The sequence below is a fragment of the Colobus angolensis genome, unplaced genomic scaffold, assembly GCF_000951035.1.
Source record: "Colobus angolensis palliatus isolate OR3802 unplaced genomic scaffold, Cang.pa_1.0 Scaffold24, whole genome shotgun sequence".
NCBI classification, from domain to species: domain Eukaryota; kingdom Metazoa; phylum Chordata; class Mammalia; order Primates; family Cercopithecidae; genus Colobus; species Colobus angolensis.
In genome coordinates this window covers 461,733-487,794 of record NW_012115599.1, presented here as the reverse complement: position 1 = coordinate 487,794, position 26,062 = coordinate 461,733, and the positions used below count along the sequence as shown (strand labels likewise).

At 51.0% G+C, this 26,062-nt stretch overlaps 2 protein-coding genes across 8 annotated transcripts in view; one reads left to right on the top strand and one right to left on the bottom strand.

Moving 5' to 3' along the window:
• CCT7 (chaperonin containing TCP1, subunit 7 (eta)) overlaps positions 1-10,700 on the top strand; it is a 22,145-nt gene extending 11,445 nt beyond the window's left edge. For 4 of the 7 annotated variants that reach the window (XM_011945169.1, XM_011945165.1, XM_011945168.1 and 1 more), the window contains 9 exons: positions 559-684; positions 1,518-1,570; positions 2,068-2,239; positions 5,563-5,727; positions 6,786-6,974; positions 7,597-7,694; positions 8,036-8,168; positions 8,945-9,151; positions 10,336-10,700. In XM_011945169.1, coding sequence (XP_011800559.1) covers positions 559-684; positions 1,518-1,570; positions 2,068-2,239; positions 5,563-5,727; positions 6,786-6,974; positions 7,597-7,694; positions 8,036-8,168; positions 8,945-9,151; positions 10,336-10,557 — 1,365 coding nt within the window. In that variant the 3' untranslated portion in view covers positions 10,558-10,700. The remainder of the gene's footprint in view (positions 1-558; positions 685-1,517; positions 1,571-2,067; positions 2,240-5,562; positions 5,728-6,785; positions 6,975-7,596; positions 7,695-8,035; positions 8,169-8,944; positions 9,152-10,335) is intronic. The other 3 variants (XM_011945170.1, XM_011945171.1, XM_011945172.1) reach the window with 3 other exon arrangements.
• Positions 10,701-12,384: 1,684 nt separating this feature from the next.
• The window catches only part of FBXO41 (F-box protein 41), a 14,680-nt gene continuing 1,002 nt past the window's right edge, over positions 12,385-26,062 (bottom strand). Inside the window, exons 2-12 of the mRNA XM_011945164.1 lie at positions 24,008-24,233; positions 23,446-23,519; positions 22,836-23,194; positions 21,838-22,079; positions 21,499-21,614; positions 21,231-21,383; positions 20,790-20,885; positions 18,326-18,444; positions 17,976-18,134; positions 16,863-16,978; positions 12,385-16,749 (exon numbers count right to left, since the gene is read on the bottom strand). Coding sequence (XP_011800554.1) covers positions 16,687-16,749; positions 16,863-16,978; positions 17,976-18,134; positions 18,326-18,444; positions 20,790-20,885; positions 21,231-21,383; positions 21,499-21,614; positions 21,838-22,079; positions 22,836-23,194; positions 23,446-23,519; positions 24,008-24,010 — 1,500 coding nt within the window. The 5' untranslated portion in view covers positions 24,011-24,233 and the 3' untranslated portion in view covers positions 12,385-16,686. The remainder of the gene's footprint in view (positions 16,750-16,862; positions 16,979-17,975; positions 18,135-18,325; positions 18,445-20,789; positions 20,886-21,230; positions 21,384-21,498; positions 21,615-21,837; positions 22,080-22,835; positions 23,195-23,445; positions 23,520-24,007; positions 24,234-26,062) is intronic.

Sequence of the window (26,062 nt, the reverse complement as noted above, 5' to 3'; positions counted from 1 at the left end):
TAATTTTTGTATTTTTAGTAGAGACGGGGTTTCACCATGTTGGCCAGGCTGGTCTTGAACTCCTGACCTCAGGTGATCCGCCTGCCTCGGCCTCCCAAAGTGCTGGGATTAACAGGTGTGAGCCACTGTCCCCAACCACCTTTTGCTTCTTAAACAATGTTTGTCTCATGCTTCTTGGTACCATGATTTTTGTAAGTACTGTATTATAATACGCGTGACAATGACTGTCTTATCACAATGCCTTGTACGTAACATAAGTTCTCACTTAATTCATGTGTGTAATTTTATACCCTGAGAACATCTGATTGTCCACATCAGCCCTCTTTAGAGAATGGGGCTGTCTGGGGAATTAATTTTGTAGCCCAGGACTATTTGACATGATGGATATCTAACTACCATTACCTTCTTTCTACTTGTTGCAAAAACCTGTGCTTCCAGAAAAAAGCTTGACATCCATTTAAAGAATACTCAGTTTAAATGGGTAGTGTGCCTAAAAATGGAGTTTCAGGGCTTTATTCTCTGACTATCAGAAAATGTGTATTTCCTGTCATCTTCCAGGTGGGTGATGGCACCACCTCAGTGACCTTGCTGGCTGCAGAGTTTCTGAAGCAGGTGAAACCCTATGTGGAGGAAGGTTTACACCCCCAGATCATCATTCGAGCTTTCCGCACAGCCACCCAGCTGGTATGGGCAGTACTGATCAACCTTGCCTTGGGTCTGGGCACCTTCACATTTCTCTTAGGAAGGGGAATTTCTTTCCAGGAGTGTGGAGGGACTGGGGAACAGGGTACTTTGGGCATTTTCTGACATCTCCCTAGTAATCTCGGTTCTACTATTCTGTAGCCATTTGATGAGGTGTATTAATCTTTTTAAGCCTCAGGTTAGGGTCAGCCTGGTAGACTATGATATAGACATAGTCTTTTAGTAAGGACTAGTTTTTATCAAGTAACTCATGATGTATATTGAGACCTAGCTATTTGCCCTCTAACCTTCATTTGTGATCTGGGGCAAGTCATTTAATCTTTCTAGGCCTTACTTTCTCTCTTTGCTATCTCTAATTTGAGTAGTGACATTAAAATGAAATAATATATGAGGAGTACTTTGGAAAAGATAGTTTATATATTTGTATGCATATTTTATATATAACTAATATATAAAGTGGTAGAAGTTGTCATAGGTGTTTTTAGTAAACCAGGAGGTTTGGCTTAATCGCGTGTCACAGCTGTTTCCACTCATTTGTTTTAGTGTGTTAGCTGCAGACCCAGAACAAAATCTTGGAAGCACCCTGATTCTTCAGAACTGTATACTTACTCTGCATTTCTGACTTTTGGAATTTTCTGAACTATAGAGTTTTACATTTTTCTGAGCAGTTACAAGACCTAGAAGTGTTGTTTCAGCTGTAAAGTAGAAATGCTTAGGATTTGGGAGTAAACAGACTCGGGACTAGTGAGAGATTGGGATCCATTTCAGCAGTTTGCTTTAGCATGAGAAACTCATTCAACTTCTGTTCTTGGCAGGCGGTTAACAAGATCAAAGAGATTGCTGTGACCGTGAAGAAGGCAGATAAAGTGTAAGTCTGTAGTGGGCCTTTTTTTTTTTTTTTTTTTTTAAGAGACGTAGCCTTGCTATATTGCCCAGGCTGGTCTGGAACTTTTGGGCTCAAGTGATCTGCCAACTCCGCCTCCCAAAGTGCTGGGATTACAGGTATGAGTCACCTCGTCAGGCCTTTGTCAGAACCTTGACTGACTTCCTGTGGCCAAATTGGATACAGAAGCATGCTGCAGTCCCTCTGTGCCTGGGGCTGTTTGGCTCATGCCAGACCCTTGGCTGTGTCCCAGGCCACAGAGCACAAAAGAAGCTGTCGACTATAGTTTAAAAGCTGCCACATATGAGATCTTTGACTGCAGTCACCGTCTGTCACTGATAATCTGCCCTAAAGATACAGAAGGTGAAGTTGGAGAGGGCTGAGTTTAGAGACTGGAAGGGAACTACCTCCACATGGTATTAGAATAGATAAGAGGGATTTGGTTTTCAAGACCTGATGCAGATTCTGCCCTTGTGTCCCAGGGAGCAGAGGAAGCTGCTGGAAAAGTGTGCCATGACCGCTCTGAGCTCCAAGCTGATCTCCCAGCAGAAAGCTTTCTTTGCTAAGATGGTGGTGGATGCAGTGATGATGCTCGATGATTTGCTGCAGCTTAAAATGATTGGAATCAAGAAGGTACAGGGTGGAGCCCTTGAGGTAAGCCTGCTGTGGCCTTCCTAGACAGCTCTTGCTTTCATATTGACTCTTCAGACAGCTTCCTGTGGCAGAAGGGTACTCATTACAGGAGTAAAGAGAATGCATGTTAGGCAGGAAGTCACACTTATATTGTACTTCCCATACTGCCATTAGAGGCTGTGACTAGATAAACTTGGTAACCTCTGTGGATATTATTTGTCAGCAGAATAGAAAAATTGGACCGGATGATTTTCAGAATCTCAGGTTCTCTGTGTCAGCGGGTGGTTGAGGGGTAGTAGGACTAGCTCAAATAAATTATCAGTGACCTCCCAATTAATGCATCTGAGAGGGATTTTTCAGTTCAGTGGTTTACTCCTAAGTGATACCGTTAAGCTCGCCCTTCTTTCATTCATTTATCTTGAATAGGTGATACATATTTCAAACTGTGAAGGGGCCTAAAGTTAGAATTGTTTCATGCACTACCCCTGCCCCATATACCGCCACTATTAGTTTGTGTGTATCCTTGCAGAGTTACTTTGTGCATATATGAGCTTGTATGTAAATACTGTTTTTTAAAGACAAAAGATTGCTTATATAGTGTTCTGTAGCTTGCTTTTGTCCATTTAACAGCATACTCTAGAAACTGATCCATATTAGCATGTGTAGCTCTTAACTCAGCACCCTCCAGTAGAGCTTTCTGTAGGGTAGTGGGACTGTTACGTATCTGCACTGTCCAATATGATAGCCCTATCCACACTTGGCTACTGAGCACCTGAAATGCAACTAATGTAACTGAGGAACTGAATCTTAATTTTATTTCAATTTAAATGGCAACACGTAGCTAGTGGCTACTGTCTTGGACAGCAGAACTCCTTTTGAACACAGCAGTGTCTGTCTGGAAACATCCTTGGTATCTCCATGCTACTTTTGGCCTTTGCAGTCTCTGGCTTCCTGTACTTATTTCTCGTCGTCAGTGACCTCAACTGAAGCGATTTGGGTAGAGGAGGACCAGCTTGAAAGATAGCCTGGCCCTTCTCTTTAAATTTTACCCTCCCAAATTGCATTCCCACTTTGCCATTTCCCCTCCTATTGTGGCACGTGTCAGACCACTAGGCTGAGATTCTCTGTATATAATAAAGCCGTGAGGAACCTGGAAGTCATCTGAGCCATTTCCCTGTCTTCATCGTGGCTTGCTGACTTTGTCTTTACTCACTGCTTTAGTAGCAATTTTTCTTTTTTTTTTTTTTTTTTTTTTTTTTTGACACGGAGTCTTGCTCTGTCGCCCGGGCTGGAGTGCAGTGGCCGGTTCTCAGCTCACTGCAAGCTCCACCTCCCGGGTTTATGCCATTCTCCTGCCTCAGCCTCTGAGTAGCTGGGACTACAGGCGCCCGCCACGTTGCCCGGCTAGTTTTTTGTATTTTTTAGTAGAGACGGGGTTTCACCGTGTTAGCCAGGATGGTCTCGATCTCCTGACCTCATGATCCGCCCGTCTCGGCCTCCCAAAGTGCTGGGATTACAGGCTTGAGCCACCGCGCCCGGCCGTTTAGTAGCAATTTTTCATCTTCTCTTGGCCTTCCTACTTCCATAAATGCTTGAGATTAGATTGGCATCCACTAAACTAGAAATTAGTACTAATAATCTTACCTGGCAAGAAAGCCAGGGACTCGAAGCCACACTTGTGTTTTTCCCAGACTGTCCTACATTTGTTAAATACATACAAACCTGACCCAGAATTCAATAAATAGTGGTAGTGATTATTTACTTGTTACCAGGGTTAACTGAGAATTTCCTGATCCATATCTTTAGTCCTCACCTCTCCTCTGAGCTTCATGCTCTTATATCTAACTGCTATTAAACGCTTTATCTTGTCCTCCAGTCCTGTGATAGCATTTTCTGTATTTCCTGTCATAGTTGGTGTCACCACCGTTTATTCAAACTAGAAATCTGGGATCATCCTTGAAAACCCTTCTGACTCCAACCTGTCAATTACCATTGTTCCATTTTCCTCGTGATTCCTAATTATATCTTGAGTCTGTCTCTTTTACTGTTTCCTGGGACCATTGCCACCCCTCTTCCAGTCTTGGATCCCCTAAATCCATTGTACTTAATTACTGTTTGCAAAGTGAAGTCTTCTACTTTCTTCCTCTGTGTAAAGCCTTCTGATGTCTGCACTCCCTATACAAAGCCAGGCGTTAACAGAGCCTGTAAGACCCTTCTAAACTGGCCCCTGCCTGCCTGCTTCTCCTCTCTCTTCCTTACTGGCTGGTTCTTTAAATTCTAGCAACTTCAAATGGCTTTTCATTCCCTGATTCCACAACACTGCCTCCCACCTCTTAGGAGCACTCGTTTTTTCCTTTTTTCTGTTTAACTAATATCTGCTTATCCATCATTCAGCTCAGGCATCACTGCCTTTAGGAAGCTGTGGATTTGAATGATGTAGGAATTGGGGACAGATACTCTTCACCCATGGGTTACAGTATTATAGATTAGAATTGTAGATGAGCACTGGCAGAGAACCTAAAGGTTATCGAACTGAATACCCTTTTTTATGGTGTTGGAAATGACTCGGTCATTTAGTAAGGAAAAGATCTGATGTTGAAACCTAAGTCTCATGGTAGTGCTGAGTCAGCCCTGAGTGCAGTGTGCTTTCTATTATGCCCTGCTGTTAAATCCAACCCACAGAGAAGCTCTGTTGTGGAACAAGTGGTAGAAGATCCTAACTTGAGGGATTGAGGTCTGAGGACCTGCAGTGATAGCTTAGAAATTACACGGGGGATTTCTGATTCTTATGACCTTTTGGCTTCATCTTCTGGAGGGAGGAAGCGTCAAGGCTGTAGTATCCATGCTATTGGGGGTATGCGGGTGGAGGGTGCCGTGCAAGTTACGGGTACATGGAGGTATGCAGGAGGAGACTTGAGGTTTGGGAGTTGGGGCATAGAAGTGGGTAGCATTGCACGACTTTTGCCTTCTTTGTAAACACCTGGCTTCTCTTCTGGCATGCTTTATGGAAGTTTGTACAGCATTCTCCATTGGCCAGTGCTGCAGAGGTCAGTCTTAGAGGACAGTCCAGTAGGCCTTTACCATGCTTTGCCTCTGCTAACCAGATGATTTTCCTTAATGCTAAAGGGATAACTGAAATAATATGTTGTGTTATTTAAAAAAAAAAAAAAAAAAAGGATTTGTCTCCGATTTTATGATAACAGAAAGGCTGTGTTACAACAGTGAAATAAAGACATCATTAGCTCAGGTTCACAGGAATGGATAAGCACTAACCAGCAAACAACTAGCTTGATTTTATTTCATGCTAGTACCAAAACATTAAATTGTTTGTTTTTTTAAAACAGGATTCTCAGCTGGTAGCTGGTGTTGCATTCAAGAAGACTTTCTCTTACGCTGGGTTTGAAATGCAACCCAAAAAGTATCACAATCCTAAGATTGCCCTTTTGAATGTCGAGCTCGAGTTGAAAGCTGAGAAAGACAATGCTGAGATAAGAGTCCACACAGTTGAGGTAGGTGGGTTCACCAGTTGGTGGGGGCATAGAAATGGGCAGCTTTCTGAGCCAGAGCCCTGGGTCTTCATGGCTGTTGTGGGCCCCTTTCTCTTCCTGCCCCCCTGAATATTGATATCTAAGTACTAGGCCCCCTTCTTTCCATACTCTGTATTCTCCCTGAGTGACCTTGACCTGAGGAAATTTGGATAGGGCAGACCTGTTGAAATATGCTCTGGTCCTGGGGAAGGGGTTGGCAGGGCCTCTCCAGCTGCATAGCCTGCCCAGTATTTTAGTTCCTCTTGTTGGTGCAGGTGTGAGTTCCTCCACTTCTAGACTAGACCTAGTGCTGCAGAGACAGGTGTGCTGTCATTGTTGATGTTACTCAGGCTACCTCTGGAGGTAGCCGTGTCACCCACCTTTGAGCAGTTCTTGGGGAAGGGGTCTTTTTTTTTTCCTTCAAGATGGAATCTCACTCTGTTGCCCAGGCTGGAGTGCAGTGGTGCAATCTTGGCTCATTGCAACCTCTGCCTGCTGGGTTCAAGCAATTCCCCTGTCTCAGCCTCCTGAGTAGCTGGGATTACAGGTATATGCCACCATGCCCAGCTAATTTTTTTTGTATTTTTAGTAGAGACAGGGTTTCACCATGTTGGCCAGGCTGGTCTTGAACTCCTGACCTCAGGTGATCCACCTGCCTTGGCCTCCCAAAGTGCTGTGATTACAGGCATGAGCCACTGTGCCCAGCCAAAGGGGTCTTATTGGGAACTCCATGAATCTAGCACCTCAGAAGAGGCTAGACCTCAGCCAGGTTAAATTATTTCTCACATCTTGACAGCACCAGCTCTGGTTCTCAGCCTTGGGGTTACTTTCTGTTTTTGTGTTGGGGAGTTTCAGGTGATTCGTAAGTCATCTTATGGGGTCTTTGTTTGCTTGGACTGAGGAGTGGCTATTCTGTTTATCTCTTAATTCCCAGATAAACGGCATGTTTTATTTGGTGGGGGCGGATGGGTATATTTTACCTTACCATATATGTCAACCTTCACCCCAAAGCATTCTCATCCTTTTCTGGGTCTCTCCAGGATTATCAGGCAATTGTTGATGCTGAATGGAACATTCTCTATGACAAGTTAGAGAAGATCCATCATTCTGGAGCCAAAGTTGTCTTGTCCAAACTCCCCATTGGGGATGTGGCCACCCAGTACTTTGCTGACAGGGACATGTTCTGTGCTGGCCGAGTACCTGAGGAGGATCTGAAGAGGACAATGATGGTAACCAGATTTTCACAGGCTGCTTCTTGGCCTTTGTGGCCCTGAAGGGTTTTCACTGACCCCTGGTATAACAGATAGTGTACTGTCAGGTTGGCATGTGAATTGAGCCCTGTTTTTTTTTTAACTCTTTTTTTCCAGGAAGCACTCCATTTCCATGTGTGTGTGCCTAGTGGCACAAACTACTTTAGTCTAACCAAAACAAGTCCAGAAATCTAGTTTGTGAGAGAACCTAGCAGTAATGCTGTGATTAGCTGGACAAACTCAAATATGGATTCTTCTAGCCAGATTTCTTCCCTTTTCTGAGCATCCCACAAATGATACTTCTAGGTTTAAAGTACTCCTGAATTCAATTGCTGGACCCAGTGCCACCCTAGTTTAGGGGAGGGAGTATAAGCTGAATCGAATGGGTCCTTATCTCCTTTTAACTTCTCCTGTTTGCCCTTGATGTGTTTTAGTTCTATTTTGGTTTTTTGCTCTTTCAGAGAGGGGGAAGGGTCACCTGGAAGTCAAGGGAAAGGGTGGGTAATGCAGAGGCTTGGGAATTGGCTTTGAGACGAGGTGGCAGGAAGCTACCTGGCCTCGGGAACCTTCACTGCTAGATCTTGCCTTCCTTGCTTCCTAGGCGTGTGGAGGCTCAATCCAGACCAGTGTGAATGCTCTGTCAGCAGATGTGCTGGGTCGATGCCAGGTGTTTGAAGAGACCCAGATTGGAGGCGAAAGGTGAGCCGTGGGCCCAGGCCGAGCTCACAAACCCACCTGGTCTTCTGCCGTCTTTCGGCTGTGGTATACAGGTTTTACAGAGTCTCACCTTTGAGCCATAAAGAGCTCAGATAATATACAGCATTACAGGAAGATCTAAAGCCTTGACTCCACAATCTTTTATGCCCTGGTGGTACAGCTGTAGACCTTTCCAAGAAAGTGCCTATAAGGTTGGGATTGGGTAACCTGAGTGAAGAATGTAAGAGCAGCTGCTGAGTGTTGGGAGGGCTGGCAGTGAGGGCAATACAGTAGGACGGTGGCAGACAAGAGTTCATGTGTGTACTATTTAATCCTGGGCATAGGTACAATTTTTTTACTGGCTGTCCCAAGGCCAAGACATGCACCTTCATCCTCCGTGGTGGTGCCGAGCAGTTTATGGAGGAGACAGAGCGGTCCCTGCATGATGCCATCATGATCGTCAGGAGGGCCATCAAGGTACGGGGCTGATGGCCTCCTGCCTGCACAGCCTCCTCTCATCTCCCTAGCTGACCAGACCTTGGATTTGTGTGGTGATTCCTTCTCTATATAACCTGCCCTTTCCTGGGTGGTGTGGTGAGCCCTCATTTGCCCCACAAATGGTAGAGAAACTGAGCCTCAGTTTCTCAAAAATAGGTCATCCTGCCTCGAAAGCTAAGACTTGTTCTTTTAGCCAGGTGTGGTAGCTCACACCTGTAATCCCAGCACTTCGGAAGGCCGAGGTGGGAGGGTTGCTTGAGGCCAAGAGTTTGACACCAGCCTGGGCAACATAGCGAGACCCTGTCTCTAAAAAAAAAAAAAAAATTAGCCGGGAATGGTGGTATGTGCCTGTAGTCAGTCCCAGCTACTTGGGAGGCTGAGGTGGAAAGATCCCTTGAGCCAGGAGTTGGTGGCCACAGTGAGATATGATCACACCACAGCACTCCAGCCTGGGCAACAGAGCAAGCAGAAGAAACACTTGGTTTTGTTAGCAAACTGTGGAGCTAATGTAGTCAGATATTCCAGTAATTGTGTCAGTGTCCTTGAGCTGCAGGTGACCTTGAAAATAGAAACCATAAGGTTCAGCAGGTTGAAGTTGGGATGTTCTAGACAGGGGCTGTGTCTGGGCTTTTGGGGCTTGGAATGGAGGAAGGAATGAAGAACCACTCTTTCTGGGCTGAAGGGACCTACTGAGTGGCCCAGCATGGAAGTTTGGACCAGGGGCCTTCTTCCATTGTGAGGTCTGATCTCTGCAGAATGATTCAGTGGTGGCTGGTGGCGGGGCCATTGAGATGGAGCTCTCCAAGTACCTGCGGGATTACTCAAGGACTATTCCAGGAAAACAGCAGCTGTTGATTGGGGCGTATGCCAAGGCCTTGGAGATTATCCCACGCCAGCTGTGTGACAATGCTGGCTTTGATGCCACAAACATTCTCAACAAACTGCGGGCTCGGCATGCCCAGGTGGGTCCTTTCTCTCCCCAGGGTTCCGGGTTTGGGCGGGTGGGCTGGGTTCTGAATGTGAACTGTGCTTACTCAAGCTGTGCACTCTTAGCCCAGGAGATAGGCTGCAACTCCACCCAGCCTGTCTGCCTGACCACCTACCTCCTCAGAGGGCAGAAGGAAAGCCATGGTGCTAGCACTGGAGATCCAGGGTTTCTTCATTGCTTCTACCAAGAATATGATTGTGGCTGGGCGTGGTGACTCATGCCTGTAATCCCAGCACTTTGGGAGGCTGAGGTGGGTGGATCATGAAGTCAGGAGTTCAAGACCAGCCTGGCCAACATAGTGAAACCCTGTCTCTACAAAAAAATTAGCCAGGCTTGGTGGTGGGCACCTGTAATCCCAGCTACTTGGGAGGCTGAGGCAGGAGAATCGCTTGAAGCCAGCAGGCAGAGGTTGCAGTGAGCAGAGATCATGCCACTGCACTCCAGCCCGGGTGATAGTGCGAGACTCTGTCTCAAAAAAAAAAAAAGAGTATGATGCTCCTCATGGTACCACAGGAGGAACTTTGCATCCACCTTCCTGGAAGCACACGCTGACCACATGGAGTGGGCTTATCAGTGTGGTGAAGCTCTCCAGAGCCCTCCAAGTGTGACCCTGGGTTGGTTAGTTCAACCTCTCTGAGAGTTTAATTTCTCCGTTTGTTAAATAGATGTAGGTTTGTTAAGTGCTCAGCACCCAGTGAATGACCCTGCTTCTGGCTTGTATTAGGACTTTTGCTTAAAGTGACTTTATCTCTGTGTCTCACTTGCCTCATCTGTAAAACTGGGCTATTTGAAGCAATGAGATGAGAGATTGAATAGTATTTTTGTCATTCTTGTTTATCTTGAGAACTCATTGTTTGATAGATATATAGTCCTCAGGTGACCTGAGGATGGGGCTACCCCGAAACACAACAGCTTGCCTGGGAGAAGATCCCAGAGGTCTTGTGTGGTATGTCCAGGGTTAAAGGGAGGAGTTGGCGGAAGTAGGGGTGTTTCCAGGTTCCTGACATGCTGCCATAGGAAGATGCAGTATTCTTCAGCAAAATGCCACCAAGTTCAGAGAGTCTGTGGGTTCCTAGCAGTGTCTTTTGGAGTACCAGTTTACAAGAGGAAAGTTGAAAGCAGTTTCATATTACCTCCTTTCTTTTCCTACTCTTTCAGGGGGGCACGTGGTATGGGGTAGACATCAACAACGAGGACATTGCTGACAACTTTGAGGCCTTCGTGTGGGAGCCAGCTATGGTGCGGATCAATGCGTTGACAGCAGCCTCTGAGGCTGCGTGCCTGATCGTGTCTGTAGATGAAACCATCAAGAACCCCCGCTCAACTGTGGATGCTCCCCCAGCAGCAGGCCGGGGCCGTGGTCGTGGCCGCCCGCACTGAGAGGCACCCCACCTGTCACATGACTGGCTGGCTGCTGGGTGCACCTACTCTCCTTGGCTTGGTTACTTCATTTTACAAGGAAGCGGTAGTAATTGGCCCACTTTCTTCTCACTGGAGGCTATTTAAATAAAATGTAAGACTTCGGATAACTTTGTAAATTATTTTGGCACAGTACTCATCAATGTCTGGCTGTAGCTCAGAATTTTAGCTTTACATGCACTTGTCCAACAGGGAGACAAGAGCATTCTGGGGTCAGCTCCACTAGAGTGGCCCCTGTCTGGAAGTTTCACTATGTTTGCATTCTTCGTTCCAGAAGTGGCTGGACAACACGCAGTTGCTTTCTTCTGGCATCATCATCTTATTTATCCCTGGCCTAGCCAGGCACTGCTCCCAGGGTTTCTCTGGTTTGAGTGAATGGGTTACATTACCTTGTCTGCCCCTTCTATCTCCATATTCTTTTGGTTTAGTCTTTTGTTCCCTCTTACTCAAGACTGTGAGAAGGGTGTTTTAGGGAGTGTCTCATGCTCTCTAAACTCTAGTGATCCCTTGGAAGTCTACTAAGGAGATGACTGAAAGCACTCCCCTGGTCTTTTCAGCTTAGCCCCCAGTGATCTTGGTCATTTTGCTCTCTTGTGACCAATGGGAGTTTGGAATGGCTGGCACAGATGAGCTGGAAATCCAGCAGCGTCTTAACATCCTCCTCATTTACACTGGTCCTGATAGCTGGCCTGCACCCTTCTGTAGTTGGTCGTTAAAGCTGGAGGTAAATGATGATGTCATTGTCAGCCATTGAGACTTGCTAGCTAAAACTGGAAAGGGATTTTAAAAAAAAATTCTCTGAACCCAGTCACTCCTGGTTAGATGGACTCAAAAGCACAGAGGGTGGTGGGCAGGTCCAGGCTTTAGAATCTGGCATTCCTCCTAATTTGATGGTCTTTGGGTAGACTAATTTTTCTGAGCCTCTGCTATTCTACCTATATGACAGGGTAAGAGTAGCTGTCTCAAAGAGTGGTGAGACTTAAATGTTCATTTTACTTGATGTCAGAGACACAATTTAAGCCTAAAATACTTACTCTTTTTTCTGATTTTAAATATTTCAAGACCCTAGGAATCAAGTCAGGGGCACAAGGGCATTTTGGATGAGGAAGTCGAGGCCAGACCATGATGGCAACCTGATCTCCCACAGTCAAAGCCTGGTTGGCTGCCCAGAGCCTCCTAAGGAGGCAGCCAATCCAGGGAGGGTATGGGCAGTGCCTGCTGCCCCGTTGTACTGGTGCTGAATTTGCCCTTGAAGATAGTCTCCCAGCTGAGAGTCAGAAATGATGTATCTCAAGGCGTTTCCTCTGGATGCACACACTGAAAGCAGGGTTGAGCAGTGGCAGGACAGTAACCCTAGGTGGCTTTTCTGCAGTCCTGAGGCAAGTTTTTGTTTCTGAGACAGGGCCTCACTCGGTTACCTAAGCTGGAGTGTGCAGTGGCATGATCTCAGCTCACTGTAACCTCCACCTCCCTGGCTCGATATCCTCCCACCTCAGCCTCCCAAGTAGCTAGCACTGCAGGCACATGCCCAGCTAATTTTTCAATTTTTTTTTGTAGAGACAGGGTTTCACGATGTTGCGCAGACTAGTCTCGAGTTCCTGGGCTCAAGCAATTCTCCCGCCTCAGTCTCCCAAAGTGCTAGGATTACAGGTGTGAACAACTGTGCCCGCTGGCAAGTCTTGCTAATACTTCATTCCACTGGGTTACCTGCCTCTGTACACTTGAGCTGCAGAAAGACCATGATAACACAGATGACAAGTGTGGCCACAATACCATTTACTTCTCTCAGGCAGATATACCAGTTTCACCATCTTTTTTATTGGATACAGAGCCATAAATTCTCTGATGCCCATGTGAGTCCTTTTAAATACATACACTCAGGTACATTCAGCAAAGGGCATCTTATGGGTGACATGGAGCAAAGTGCTGGGATGGCGATGCCTGGGTGGGGCAGAGAAGTGTGGCCAGGAAAGGCCCCCTGGGGGCTGGAGGTACAGGCACCACTTCAGAAACAAAAATAAAACCAAAAATTGCTTTCCACCCCTCTGCCTGTGCTTGGGGCTGGGGAAGCTACCCTCTCACGCTCAGGCCCCTTATAGCCTAGCTGTGCAGGAAGGCAGGGCCTAAGGGCCAGTTATGCAGGTCGCCCACCAGTGGTGCCCACTAGAACCAAGCCTGCTGGCATCAGCCACGAGGCAAGCCTGGGTCACCTCAGGCCTCTGCCCTGGATACAAGACCCTTGCCAGGGCAGAGCTGAGGCTGGCAAGCCCAAGGCCAAGCCTTCCTTGGGCCATGCTGGCAGTGGCAGAGAGGCTTAGTCTCATGGTGGGGAGCCTGCCTGATTGTCAGGGCAGCCTTGGGACTGCCTGAGGTCCCAAGGGGTTGGGGAGGGAGTCGTTGCCTTAGCTGGCCCTGGTATTCTGATCTTTACCCAATCCTAAACCTTATCCTCAGGCAAGGGCTGCAGATGAACACACTTGTCCAGGAATACATACATACACACAATACACAGCAATATATACAGAAATGCAGGCTGGGCACAAGGCTGGGTGAGAAAGCATGGCCACTGGGGTAGAGAGAAGGGCCAGGCCCCCAGGGGAAGGAAGTTACACTCATCAGGGACTGACAGGCTGGGACATGTCCCATGGGTTCGAGTTAACTTCTCTGGGCACTTGGGCCATACACCCACTCACTCTCTCTCCTGTTTTTACCCCAAGTCCAACAGGAACTGGGACTTTGGCACCAATAGTCACTCTGGGAAGGCCTCCTTCAACTTAGCGCCTTAGAGGGATCGGGGCCCAGGTGACTCCCCACCTGTGGCCCCAAAGATTAGAGACCAGGACCAGGGTAATAGGCAGGACCCAAAGGCAAGGGATGGAGCCAAACCTTGGAGTAGCAGACCTTGGGAAGGAGGCCTTTTTTTTGTTTTTGTTTTTGTTTTTCCCCCCTTTTGAGGCAATTCCTGAGGGGCTGGCTCAGACTCGAGTGTCACAGGACCAAGAAAACAGGAGCTGCCTTGATCCTTAGGTGGTCTCTCCTGGCTGAGGAAAGGCCGTGGTGCTGGGCAGCCCACCCACTCTTTATTCCCGCAGGGATGCATGTAAGTGCATCTTCATTTCCTGTCGGTGCTGTGGGGAAGCAGCCTAAATAAAGCATGAAGTACTTAAGCCAAGTACACCAACCTCCCAGGTAGGCACTGGGGCCAGACTGGATGGCAGGGGGTGGTAGAAATACCAAGTGGCCACCCCCACTGGGCCTCTACACATACCTGGGTCCCCTGGAGCAGGACTGCTTGCTCTCAGATATTCCTTTCTTGCATCTTACTGGGTATGAGATGTGGAGGGATCCCTTTGGGTGGGTAAAGATGGATGAAGTGCTTCTGGGGATAGCCAGGCCCTCTGTCCTTGTTCCCATCCTCAGCCCTAGCTGTATGGTTGCCAAATAAATCAATGCATAGAGCCTCCCAGCAAGCAAAAGCTCCCTACTCAGCAGCAGGGCTCATCCCCAAGGAAAGAACAAAAGAAGAGCATCAAGGGGCTGGTGGGGCAGGGGCTGCAAAGCTGCCAGTGCTCAGGCATGCATGAAGGCTGGGGGGCACAAGTCTGTCAGCCCGGGGGTGCGTGTGCAGTGGGATACTCTGACCTCTCATTCCTGCTGCAAAGGATTGGGCCTGCTCACACACATCCTTCACACACAGCCAGAACAGGGTGGAGGACTGAGGGGCTTTCCTGGAAATAGCCAAACCCATGGGAAGTGGATGTCCCCCAGGCAGAAGGGTATCTTGTTCACCCCTCTGCCTCCAGTGCTGGTGGTGCTCAGTACTGTTGCACAAATGAATGAATGAGTGAAACTGCAACTAGCGTCTGGGTTTTTAGCACCACCTTTCTCCCCCCTAGCTCGCTGCCCATATGCCCCAACCTCCTTTCCCTGGGCTAATGCCAGGCATTCTAGTGTGTACCACCCGGAGAGAAGTTGCCCAGAGCCTTGTATTCAGGGATGGAAGGTCCCTGGGACAGAGAAAATCCCTCAGTTGGGCAGACTGAAGCCAAGCAGGGCATCCCTTTGTGCTTTGTCCAGGAGACAGGAAAGGCAGCACCTCTGGTTCTGGGGTCACAGGGAGCAGGAGCTGCAGGCTGCAGTTGGCAAGGCAGGACCAACAAATCCAAGGTAGCCAGGCCCTTAGTGGACCCCCACCTCCCTTCCAGGCCTCTGGAGGAGAGGAAAGAAAGCCGTGCTGCTTTTTCCTGACCCCTGAGGACAGGGAGAAGCCAATGGAGCCAGCTGCTCTGGGGTAGGGGCAGGGGGTGCCACACACAGCCAAGGCTTCGTGCAGGACTGGGCAGGGAGTTGCCAGCATGACACCCTTGGTATTTTAGGTTTTCAAAGGGCAGGGACAGAATAAGCCACAGGAGGATAAGTCAACAATGATAGCAAGATCTGGGACAGAGCTAGGGATGACGCCATGGGAGCTGGGTGTGCTGCTGCGTCTGTGGGGTCCCAGCTCTGGAGGACTCTTTACAAGGTAACCGAGGGCTGGGTCTTCATGTCCAAGCCAGGTTGCGTTAGGGAGTTGGGCTCCTGGGAAGGACTGGGTAACGAGGGGACCCCATCCCCAGCCAGGACCAGCAGCCTAATGGCTAGGGCTGGGAGCTGATCCTATCTAGGAGAGAAAGAAACCCTAGGACAGATCTAGTTTAGATGTTTGAAAGAACTTTCCAAATGAAAGTTGGCAGGACCCCCGGCCTCTGAGCCACTATGGGAGTTCTGAGAGGAGGAACTGGGGAGACCTCAAGCATTTGGAGCCTTGGTTCTGAGACCTGATCCTTTGGGGACTGTAAAGGCCAGTGAAAAGCCCCACTGGAATCCTGTGGCTTCTAAGCCAAGTGGCTCCAGCCCAGGTCCAGCACTTCCCCTAGGCAGAAGACCCCAATGCAGCCCTCAGCCCATGGGGCCCGTGGAGACCGAAGAAGGGGAAGTGAGTCTGTTGAGGAAGCGCTTCCTCTTCCTTGGCCCCATGGGTCTGGCTCCCTGCCAAGGCTACATCTTCAAGCAAGCTAATTAGACAAGGAAGCAAAGCAAGCCACCCTCCTCCTGGCTTCCTCCATGGCCTCAGCACAGAGGGCGGCCCCGTGCCTCCCTCCCAGACAGCCTTGGTGACCCGAAGGCCATCAGGTTCCTGCCTAAGCACCTGGATTAGAAGGAAATTCTTTTGAGGACAGGAAGTACTTCTCACTGTGACAGGGCTGCCTGGGGCTGGGACCTTGACCCTCTGGAGGGTCCCTCAGGAATGAATGTAGGTATAGAAACGTGCGCCTTTCAGCTTTGAATTTAGCTCTGGTATGCGGTGGGGTGTGGGGTTGGGAGGAGGGGTCTTGTCTTACAGCAATAAATAAGTTTCCTCTCCCTGGCAATCCCCACCTTGGAAGGGTGGTCTCATCCTGGAGAGAAGTTCTGGGTGACTGTTTCCTTTCCAAACCCACCCCCACTACCCCACTGTACTGCTGCCCCCAGCTTTTGGCTGACCACGTGCCCAGGCCCCTAGGTCTGCCTGTGGTATCTCCAGAAAATGTGGATCCAGAGCCTAGGCAGGCTGTCTGAAGGGGTGCCCCCAGAAGGCTGGGGCAGGGTTGGGGAGAAGAGTCCTCCTTGCCAAGTCTGAGCTGCCCTGTGGAGCCCCTGCTGGCCTGGGGCCCCAGAGGCTCCTGACCAGGAGGCTGGGCCTCAGGAAGGAGAGGCCGGCCAGAACAGCTGAGGAGCCACTGAGTGGTTATTGCAGATCCTCCAGGTGATGACACCAGGCGCTGGTGGTGACAGCTCCTCACTGGCTGTGCCAGAGGCTGCTCCAGCCGGGGTAGGGTCGGGGTCGGAGGGCAGCTTCTGTCCAAGCCCCTGTACTAGGGAAGCAGTGCCCTGGGTCAGGCCTGTTGCTCCGCTGCTCCAGGAAGAGGACAGGAGATTTGTCAGTCCCCCTCCAGAAGCCAGGGATAACACTCGACCTCCAAAGGTCTAGTCCAAACCAGGGTCCCTCTGAGGTCCAAAGAGAGTGCCCTGATATGGGGCTGGCAGGGGCCCTGCCGCCCCCTACCCGGGTTAGCAGCCGCCTTCCACCTTGATGTGCAGAATCTTAGAGAAGCCGGGCCTCCGTCGCAGGGCCTGCGGACCGAACCCTGGGTTAATTCTCCCTCCTGCCACACTCACCCAGGTCACCAGCCCCAGTCTAGGGATGCCACTTGGGGTCTTGGACAGCCTCAGAGCCGACCCCTCACCTGGAGTTTTGTCACCATGTCCTCAAACAGCTTTTGGGCCTCAGGGCTGCTGGGCTCTTTGAAATAATCCGCAATCCCAATCTGGACCACAATCGACTTGAGGTTCCGGCAGATGCCTGAGAAAAGATGGGCAAGGCAAGGGCATGTTTGGCCTGGGCTGTGGAGCTGCCTCCTCTCCTCTCACTAATTAATGAAATCAGACAATCAGGCGCCAGCCACTGGAAACACGACAAAGGAGAGCAGACCCATGCCACCTGGGGGCTTGCGACCGGTTGCGGGGAGAGGGAGGTGGGGCTGAGGGAGAGGAGAGGCTGCAGTGGCCTCTGGGAGGGTGAGTGGGCAGCCGCCAGTTGTCCAAGGCCTCCAGGAACTTCCCTGACACAGGGGGCAGCTATACCATGGTCTGGGCATTTGGGGATGAATGACAAGGAACAGAGTGGCTGAGGTGAGGCTCGTGGATCCAGGCTGAAGCACAAAGGAGGGGGAGGTGGGACAAACACTTGGAACAGACGGCTTAAGGAACTGGATATGGCGTGAAGTCGGGGGAGGTGGAGGAAGATCAGATGGCTGAGAAGGGCCTGGAGGTCATGATTCTGGAGGCTGAGCAGTTAGTTCTGGTGATAAAGTCCAGGGCGTCCCATGTGGCTGAAGGGGGAAGAAGGTCTTGGAAAGAGGGTCCTCAGTGCAGGAGTAGTGACTGAGAGTGGAGTGGGTGGCTTGAGAAAGGTGTGGAAGCCAAGGAGGTATGATCTGGAGTCCAGGGAGAGAGGAGTCTTCACCCTGAGAACTGTCCTGGGGTGGGGTGTGGGGGGAGCTTTCACATATCTCATTTAATCCTCTCACCCATCCTAGAAAGTCACCTTAGAAGATGGGAATATAGGACTCAGAGAGGTATAGTAACTTGCCCAACATCACTCAGCTAATAAGTAGCAGAGCCAGACCTGGGACCTAGGTCAGTCAAGCTCCAGAACCAGTGCTCTTAACCTGCCCCCCTGCCTCTGCCCTTGGCTGGAGGCCCTGATCCATCTGCCCCAGTGATAGTTAGGCTACCTGCTGTCAGAGCCCCGTGGCAGGTGATAGTCATACCCTGCCCCGCATTCCCCCATTGCTCACTGTTGAAGTGCAGCAGGGCCTTAGGGGTGACTGGAGTCGCTGTGAGCACTAGCATCTCCAATCCCTTCAGGCCTTCCCGGCAGACCTCTGCCGCCACCTCCTGGGTGATCTCTGACACATGGTCAAGCTCCAGGACCTGCAGCCGCATGCAGTTTCTCGCTAGGAAGAGGAAGAAGGGGGATCCTGCTGACAAACTCCCGAGGTCACCCCTGCAGCCAGCACCCTGGCCACCACTCTGCCACCCGCCACCACCCAGGCTGCAGCCCCAGGCCCCTGTGGGATTTCACGGGGCAGCACTGCACCCATGCCTGCTTCTTACTACCCACCACCCTGTCCAAGGAAAGACTCACCAAGTGATGCCAGGCCCTGCACCCCACAGCCGGCACCCCCGACCCCCAGGGCCCGCAGGTGGGGCCAACAGCGACCAATCATCTGCAGGCAGCGGTTACTGAAGCGCGTGGGCTGCTGGCTGGAGAATGGGAAGGGGGAGCCGTCAGGGAAGTCTTTGGATGCCTGACACCCCAGCATGCTCCTCCTGTGGGACCCCTCCCTGATTCAGGCAAGCGTTCCTCCAACAACCCAGCTGGTCAAGTCAGAAAACCGGGATCATCCCTGACTCCTCTGCCCTCATCTCATCCACCAAGTCCTGCAGCTTCTGATTCCCAAGCACTCTGTTTTTTTTTTTTTTTGAGACAGGGCTCATTCTACCACCCAGGCTGGAGTGCAGTGGTGGAATTTTCGGCTCACTGCAACCTCTGCCTCCTGAGTTCAAGCGATTCTCCTGCCTCAGCTTCCCAAGTAACTGGGACTACAGGAATGCACCACCATGCCTGGCTCATTTTCTTGTACTTTTAGTAGAGACGGGGTTTCACCATGTTGGCCAGGCTGGTCTCAAACTCCTGGCCTCAAGTGATCCACTGCCTTGGCCTCCCAAAGTGCTGGGATTACAGGTGTGAGCCACCATGCCCGGCCTTAACTACTATTGAACTCATAGTTCAGACCACCATTGGCATTCTCTGGGTTAACACTAGTCTCCCTGCCATCTCATCCTCCACACTGTAGACAGGGAACGCCTCATTCCTACATCCACTCACTCCGCCATTCAGCAAGTGGTTATCAAGTCAACAACAACTGAGCTAGGCCCTGGGGTGCATTGCTGACAACATAGACATGGTCCCTGCCCTCAAAGAGTGGACAGTCTCTTTGGTGGCAGGAAAGTGGTGAGGGGCATAGAACATTACCAGTCTGATCTTAATCCCTTTCTTAAAATCTAAAATCCCCCCAACAGCTTCCAATACTTTCTAGATAAAATGCAAAAAACCTAAATTCCTTAGCAAGGCCCTTCCTGATTGCCCCAACTTTCCTTTCCATTTACACCAAATGCCATTTCCCTGAACACTTCATCCCTCAACATTTGCCCAGGCAACAGACATCTCTCTGGCATCTATTATGCACTTGGTACCAGGGATACAGAAATGGACATTCCTAGATTCTGCCTTGAGAACCACCCGCCTAGTGGAGGAGATCGAAATATCAAGAAATTATTGCAAAGTAGGGGTGGGTGTGGTGGCTCATGTCTGTAATCCCAGCATTTTGGGAGGCCGAGGCGGGCAGATCACCTGAGGCCAGGAGTTCGAGATCAGCCTGGCCAAAATGGTGAAAGCCTGTCTTTACTACAAATAAAAAAATTAGCTGGGCGTGGTGGCCCATGCCTGTAGTCCCAGCTACTTGGGAGGCTGAAGCAGGAGAACGGTGTAAACCCGGGAGGCGGAGCTTGCAGTGAGCTGAGATCTGGCCACTGCACTCCAGCCTGGGTGACAGAGCGAGACTCCGTCTCACAAAAGAAAAAAAAAAAAAAAGAAATTATTGCAAAGTAGATGACAGAGGGATCAGGGCAAAATGCAGTGGGGATTGAGGCAGGGGAGCAGTGACACGCTCTACCCAGGGTGTTACAGAAGGCACACTGGATGGCTGGGAGGAGCTGTCGCGTGGAGAGGAGCAAAAGAGCCTGGTGTGTTAGAGGAACTCCAAGCAGAGTGAGAAATGATTTCATAACCTGGATTCTCCAACGACCAGCTCTTTCATATACTGACCTCCCTGAACCACCTTTCATATGTCAAACAAAGCTGGTGGTTTTTAGCTGGTGTTTACTGAACAATTACTGTGGACCCTGCAGGCTTTGTGTACCTGATCTCATTTGGGCCAGCAACAGCCCTAATAAGGTCCATAGTTCCTAATACCACCTTTACTTTGCAGTTTGAGAAACTAAGACATGATTGGGATTCCCAAGGTGGCACTGCCAGTAAGCCAGGACATGACCCCAGGTCTGATTTTATTTATTTATTTATTTATTTATTTATTTTTGAGACAGAGTTTCACTCTTATTGCCCAGGCTGGAGTGCAATGGCACAATCTCAGCTCACCGCAACCTCCGCCTCCCGGGTTCAAGTGAGTCTCCTGCCTCAGCCCTTCGAGTAGCTGGGATTACAGGCATGCACCACCACGCTCGGCTAATTTTGTATTTTTAGTAGAGACAGGGTTTCTCCATGTTGGTCAGGCTGGTCTCGAACTCCAGACCTCAGGTGATCTGCCCAACCTGGCCTCTCAAAGTACTGGGATTACAGGTGTGAGTCACTGTGCCCGGCCAACCAGGTCTGATTTTAAAGCCCTGCTCCTAATGCCTCAATCGACAGATTAATGTGTGTTAATCTGTCCTGATAGCTTGTGGAATGGGCTCAGATCTGCTCAGTCCTCAGCCCCAGACCAGGCCCAACCGTGTTCCCCCTCCCATCCCCCAAACCTGCCAGGGCTCACCAGGGGTGAAGGGGTGCCACTTGGAGGGAGACGATCTCTCTGCAGCCTGCGCCCAGGGCCCAAATGACCTCATGGCCCACGGGGTCTGTGGCACTCCTGTGAAAAGATAAAGCTGCTGGTAATCCCGAGACTTTGGGAGGTCAAGGCCGGGGTTGGGGATCACCTGAGCCCAGGAGTTCTAGACCAGCTTGGGCAATACGGCGAGACCCCGTCTCTATTTAAAAAAAAAGAGAGAGAGAGAGAAAATGAAAAGATACAAGACAAAGCTGGAGTTGCCCATTCTTGGTGGCCTCTGCTCTTGCCAAAGCTTCCTTCCCTTCAGCCATAGAGCTCTTGGATCCCTTTGCTTGAGAACCCTGGCGGAAGCTATGTAGCACCTAGGGATCCCGTGGGACTCTGGGCCTAGAGGGAACAGGCCATGCTTCTAGTCGGTTGACCCACCTGTAGGTGACAGCCTGCAGGGCACGGCAGTAGCAACTGGCCAGCCAGAGCGAGCGGTCGGTGAGGATGTTTGGACAGTGGGAGATGCGCAGGATCAGCAGGTTCCCCCCAGCTGCCTTCAGCAGGGACTCCAGCCCAGCTTCCAAGCAGCCCCTGGGGATGACCAAGAGGTCAGAGAGCTGGCCACCTCCTCCTCTGGGAAACATCCTTACTTAATTCCAGGTCTGTGGCCCAACAGCACCCAGCACCCACCCACTGCAGGCCTCACCGGGTGCTCCGGGCATACTCCTCCTTGCTCTCCTTCTTTCCCCGCTGCCGGGGCTTCAAGTTCTGCAGCGTCAGAGAGTGGGCCTGGGTGCACCACTGAGCCAGCATTGCCAGGAACTGTGGGGGAGGGGAAGAGTATTTGGAGATGAAGGGGTCTGCACTTGGTTGGCTGGAGGTGGGCCAGCCCCGGATGGGAGGCTGCATGAGGGCATTTCTGGGAAGCCAGTTTGGCGCTACAGTGTTGTAAGGGTTGCAAGGACCAGACCTTCAAGGGCCAGATTCTACCCACGGGGAAAGGTGGGTTCACAGTAGGGCACAGAAGGCAGGCAGGGGCAGGCACCTTGGAGCAGACGCGGGCATTCTCAAGCAGCACCCTTGTCCAGACTGCAGGGTGGCGGGCCACGAAGCGCCAGTCCCGGCAGACCTCAGCGGCGTGCAGCAGTGTGCGCGTGTCCAGGTAGGTGAAGATGCAGAAGAGGGCAGCTCGCATCTTCAGGATCTCTGGGCTGATGACCTCATTGGAGCGTGAGGGGCTGCCCCTCTCTGCTCGCCGACCCCGTCCACTGCCTCCCTCAGGGCGGGCTGCAGAATACAAGGGTTTCAAAAGTGAGCGTGGAGGGTCAAGGCTGGTGTGGGGATGTGTGTGGGGAGCTGGGGCAGGGTAGGAGCTGCAGAGCAATGGGCATGCTGTGGTACCAGGGCCTAGGAAGGAAGGAAAAGGGGCGTCTGCGTCTCTGTCCTTTGCGGTACCCCATCTCCAGTTTTACAAATTACAAAAAGGCAGCCCTTGTGTAAACTTTCTTTTTAAGGTTATATATCATTCAAACTCACCCCCTACATGAGGCAATACATCAGATTTGGAGAGGGAAAGGGGTTGGGGGGTGCTGCGGTATAAACTGGGCCTCTGGAAACAGAAGGTGGGCATGGGGCTACGCAGAACATGGGGTGCAGCTACAACCCTGACCCTAGCCCTCTCACCTCCCAACCCACCCACATATGTGTGGGGCCTTCTGTGAATATGGTGGGAGGCCTCTCCCCCACTGCACCAGGGGCTTCAGAGTTGGGAGACAACAATCAACTGCTGTCCTATCAATGCTGATGAGCCCACCACGTGAATGGACCTCCCCGTCCCTCGGATGTGGCATCCTTGTGCATCAGACAATCTGAGCATACTTGTGCCACTGCAGCCCTGCCCTGTCACAAGAGTTCCTGCCCTAGGCTTGAAGAGCGCTACGTAGGAGGGGTGGGCAAGTCTGGGGAAAGGGGAGGGGGGTGCAGGAGCCCAGGAGATTCACTGCCTCAGACCTGTGTCCCCCTGCCAACCCTTCCGGGACCTACCTGAGAGCCGGCAGCTGCTCAATGGCCCAGCCATAGCAGGCCCGGGGCGGGGCGCATCCAACGGGCCCTCAGCCTCTGACTCAGTGGTTCGGGAGCCAACGTCAGAGACATCACCCTCTTCCCCCTCAGTGCTGTGTCGGCGGGGTCTGCGCTGCCAGTTCTGGATGGCCTGGCGCCGCAGGCCTGAGCTGCGAGGGGGCTGGGACCGCTCTGAGCCCCCATTGGCAGCCTGGGCCCGGGTGCCCAAGCCCCCAGGGCCACTGTCCTCAGGGGCCCCCTCCTCCGGCCTGGGCAGCTCCAGACTGTCACTGTCATAGCAGCCTGAGCTCTGGGATGCGGCTGGCACACGGCTGGAGGCCCTGGGGCAGGGTGGATCACACAGTAAGGGGTGAGAGGCACCAGGCCTGCCCAAACTCCCCACCCTGCCCCTACCGTCGGCTGAGGGCAACCCACCCGTGCTGCTTTCCAAAAGCCCCCTCTGGGTTTGGAAAGGCAGACACACATGACCCAGGGAAGTAGGGACAGGAGGATGACACAAGCCCCAGACAGGTCAGCGGATCTTTCCAGGGCGAGGGTGGGCTGCATGGGGTGTGCTGGGCCCGAGGCTTACCCTGTGCTGGGAGAGGAGCCATGCCGTGACACTGCATATGTGCTAGGCACGGCTGGGCCTGCGTGGTGTTCTCGCTGTGGGCCCCCAGAGCAGGAGGTAAAGGAGAGGGGTGGAGGAGGCAAGAGGATGAGCAGGAATAGCAGGGGAAACAGGGAAAAAGATGGAGAGGAAATGGGGGAGAGGAGAGAGAAGGGAAAACAGTTGGGAAAGATGGACATATGGACAGACAGACAGCCCAGAGAGGCAGGCTCACCAGCCCCTCCCCACACCCACCCAACACCCTGGACCCCAGCTTGTGGCTCCTGGACTCTCATTTGCAGGGATGGGCAGAGGTAGCCCCTGAGGGCTGGAGTCACTGAATCATATCTCACTACAGCCTCGGGGGCTGGCACTGGCACTCCTGCTCAATCAGTGGGTCTCCCCATTCCTGGCATCTGCTCATGGGGGAAAAGCCAAAGAAGGGGCGAATGGGGCATCATGGGGAGATATCCAGCCACGTGAAAGGTGAGGTTGTGGGGGACCAGGTGTGCAGGTAGAGGAGAGAAAGCAGGTGGGCACTCACCATTCTGCCTGGGCCCCGGGCATTGGGGCCAGCACCACCGCCCCCACCTCCACGGCCCAGGCTGGCACTGGGCGTGCTGCCACAGCTGCTGCTGATGACCTGCAGCTGTCGCTCGGCACGGTCAGCCCGCTCAAGGAGCTCCTCAATGAACTGCTGCAGCCGCAGTTTGGCGCTGGCCTCCCGCGCCGCTGTCTCCTTCAGGAACTGGTCGATCTGCACCACCTCCCTGGGCCCAGAGCAGTCTCTTACCCCAGAGCCTCAGCCTGCCTGCCCACCCACCCTCTGGAGGAGAGCCTGGCCAGTGCGGGGAGACACCGGCACAGCTGCCTGCAGTGTCTGCTAACGGTCACATGGGTTCCTGCAGAACAGGCCTAGCCCCGCACGATGATACATACAGAAATGCATGCATGCACTCCGAGCCACACACTCACACCCCACCCACCCGGCCCCAGACCCTGCTCTCCACAGAAATACTACACACCCTGCTCTCCACAGAAATACTCAGGCATACTCAGTCCCACACAACCACTCGAGGCACACACACATCCCCACACACGTACCCCATGTACATTCATATGCCGTAACCAGACACATCTCTCTCATACAGAAACACAGACATGTTCAGTCACATGTGCATGGCCTTCAATACCCAGCATCCCAACACAGAACACTCCTAGGCACATACTTAGAGCCACCAGCCATGTCACATATCCCCACACAGAGGCCCATTACACAGCCCCAGGCACAGCCCCACACATTCATGTTCGTGTACTCACATCATTTTCCAGCTCGGGCATGTACTCACGTGTGAGACACGCAAAGAACCATGGAGGCACAGTACCACCGACACAGTCAAACATACTTTCAGGAACCTTCAAAAATACACACTAAGTCACATCACCCCACAGAGCAATACACTCAAATGCGGAAGCATACTGATAGTTTGCACCAACTTCTAGGAACTGCATGAACACATGGCACACTTAGAATCAGTGTGTACTTACTCCCAAATGCATTCCCGGTTGTTTGTGCATCCATTCAACGTTTATTGAGCACCCTCTAGGTGCCAGGCACTGTACTAGGTATTGGGGAAATAGCAGTGAACAACTCCTGCCTTTATGGAGATTATATCACAATGGGGACACATAAATAACATCTATATACAAATGCTCCTTGGCTTACAATGGGGATACATCCCTGTTAGCCCATTGTAAGTTGAAAATATCATCAGTCAAAAATGCATTTAATGCACTTACCCTACTGAACATCAGTGCTTAGCCTGGCTTGCCTTAAATGTGCTCAGAGCACTTATATTAGCCTACAGTTGGACAAAATCACTGAACACAAAGTCTATTTTATTAAAAAAAGTGTTGATCTCATGTAATTTATTGAATACTGTACTAAAGAAACAGTATGGTTGTACATACTGTTTTTCATTTTCACACAGTACAGTTTCTACAGACTGCGTGATGCTTTTGTAGCATCAGAAAATCTAAAAATTGTGTCAAACCATCGTAAGTCAGGGGTCATCTGTAGTTCATAATCCTACATTTAAAGACCAGAGAAATGAAGAAGATTGAGACAGATAGAAGGAAATCCCAAGAGTGTCCTGGAAGCCAAGTGAAGAAGGCATGTCAGGGATCAGCTATGTCAAATGCCACCAATGGGCCAAGTAAGACCATGGCTAGGCCTTAGCAACAGAAAGGTCACTGGTAACATGGGGACCCTGGCAGAGGTGGAAACCCGATCAGCCTGGGTTCAAGAGAGAAAGTGAGGAAAGAAATTGGAGACAAGAAGTATAAACAAATACAAGGAGTTTTCTGTAAGGAGGAGAGAAAAGGAGCAGTAGCTTAAGGGGAAGAGGGTTATGGCAGACGAGAGAAATAACATGTCTGTATGCTTTTAGAAATATGCAGAAACAGGCTGGGTGCAGTGGCTCAGGCCTGTAATCCCAGCACTTTGGGAGGCCGAGGAGGGCTGATCACGAGGTCAGGAGATGGAGACCATCCTGACTAAAACGGTGAAACCCCGTCTCTACTAAAAAAAATATATATA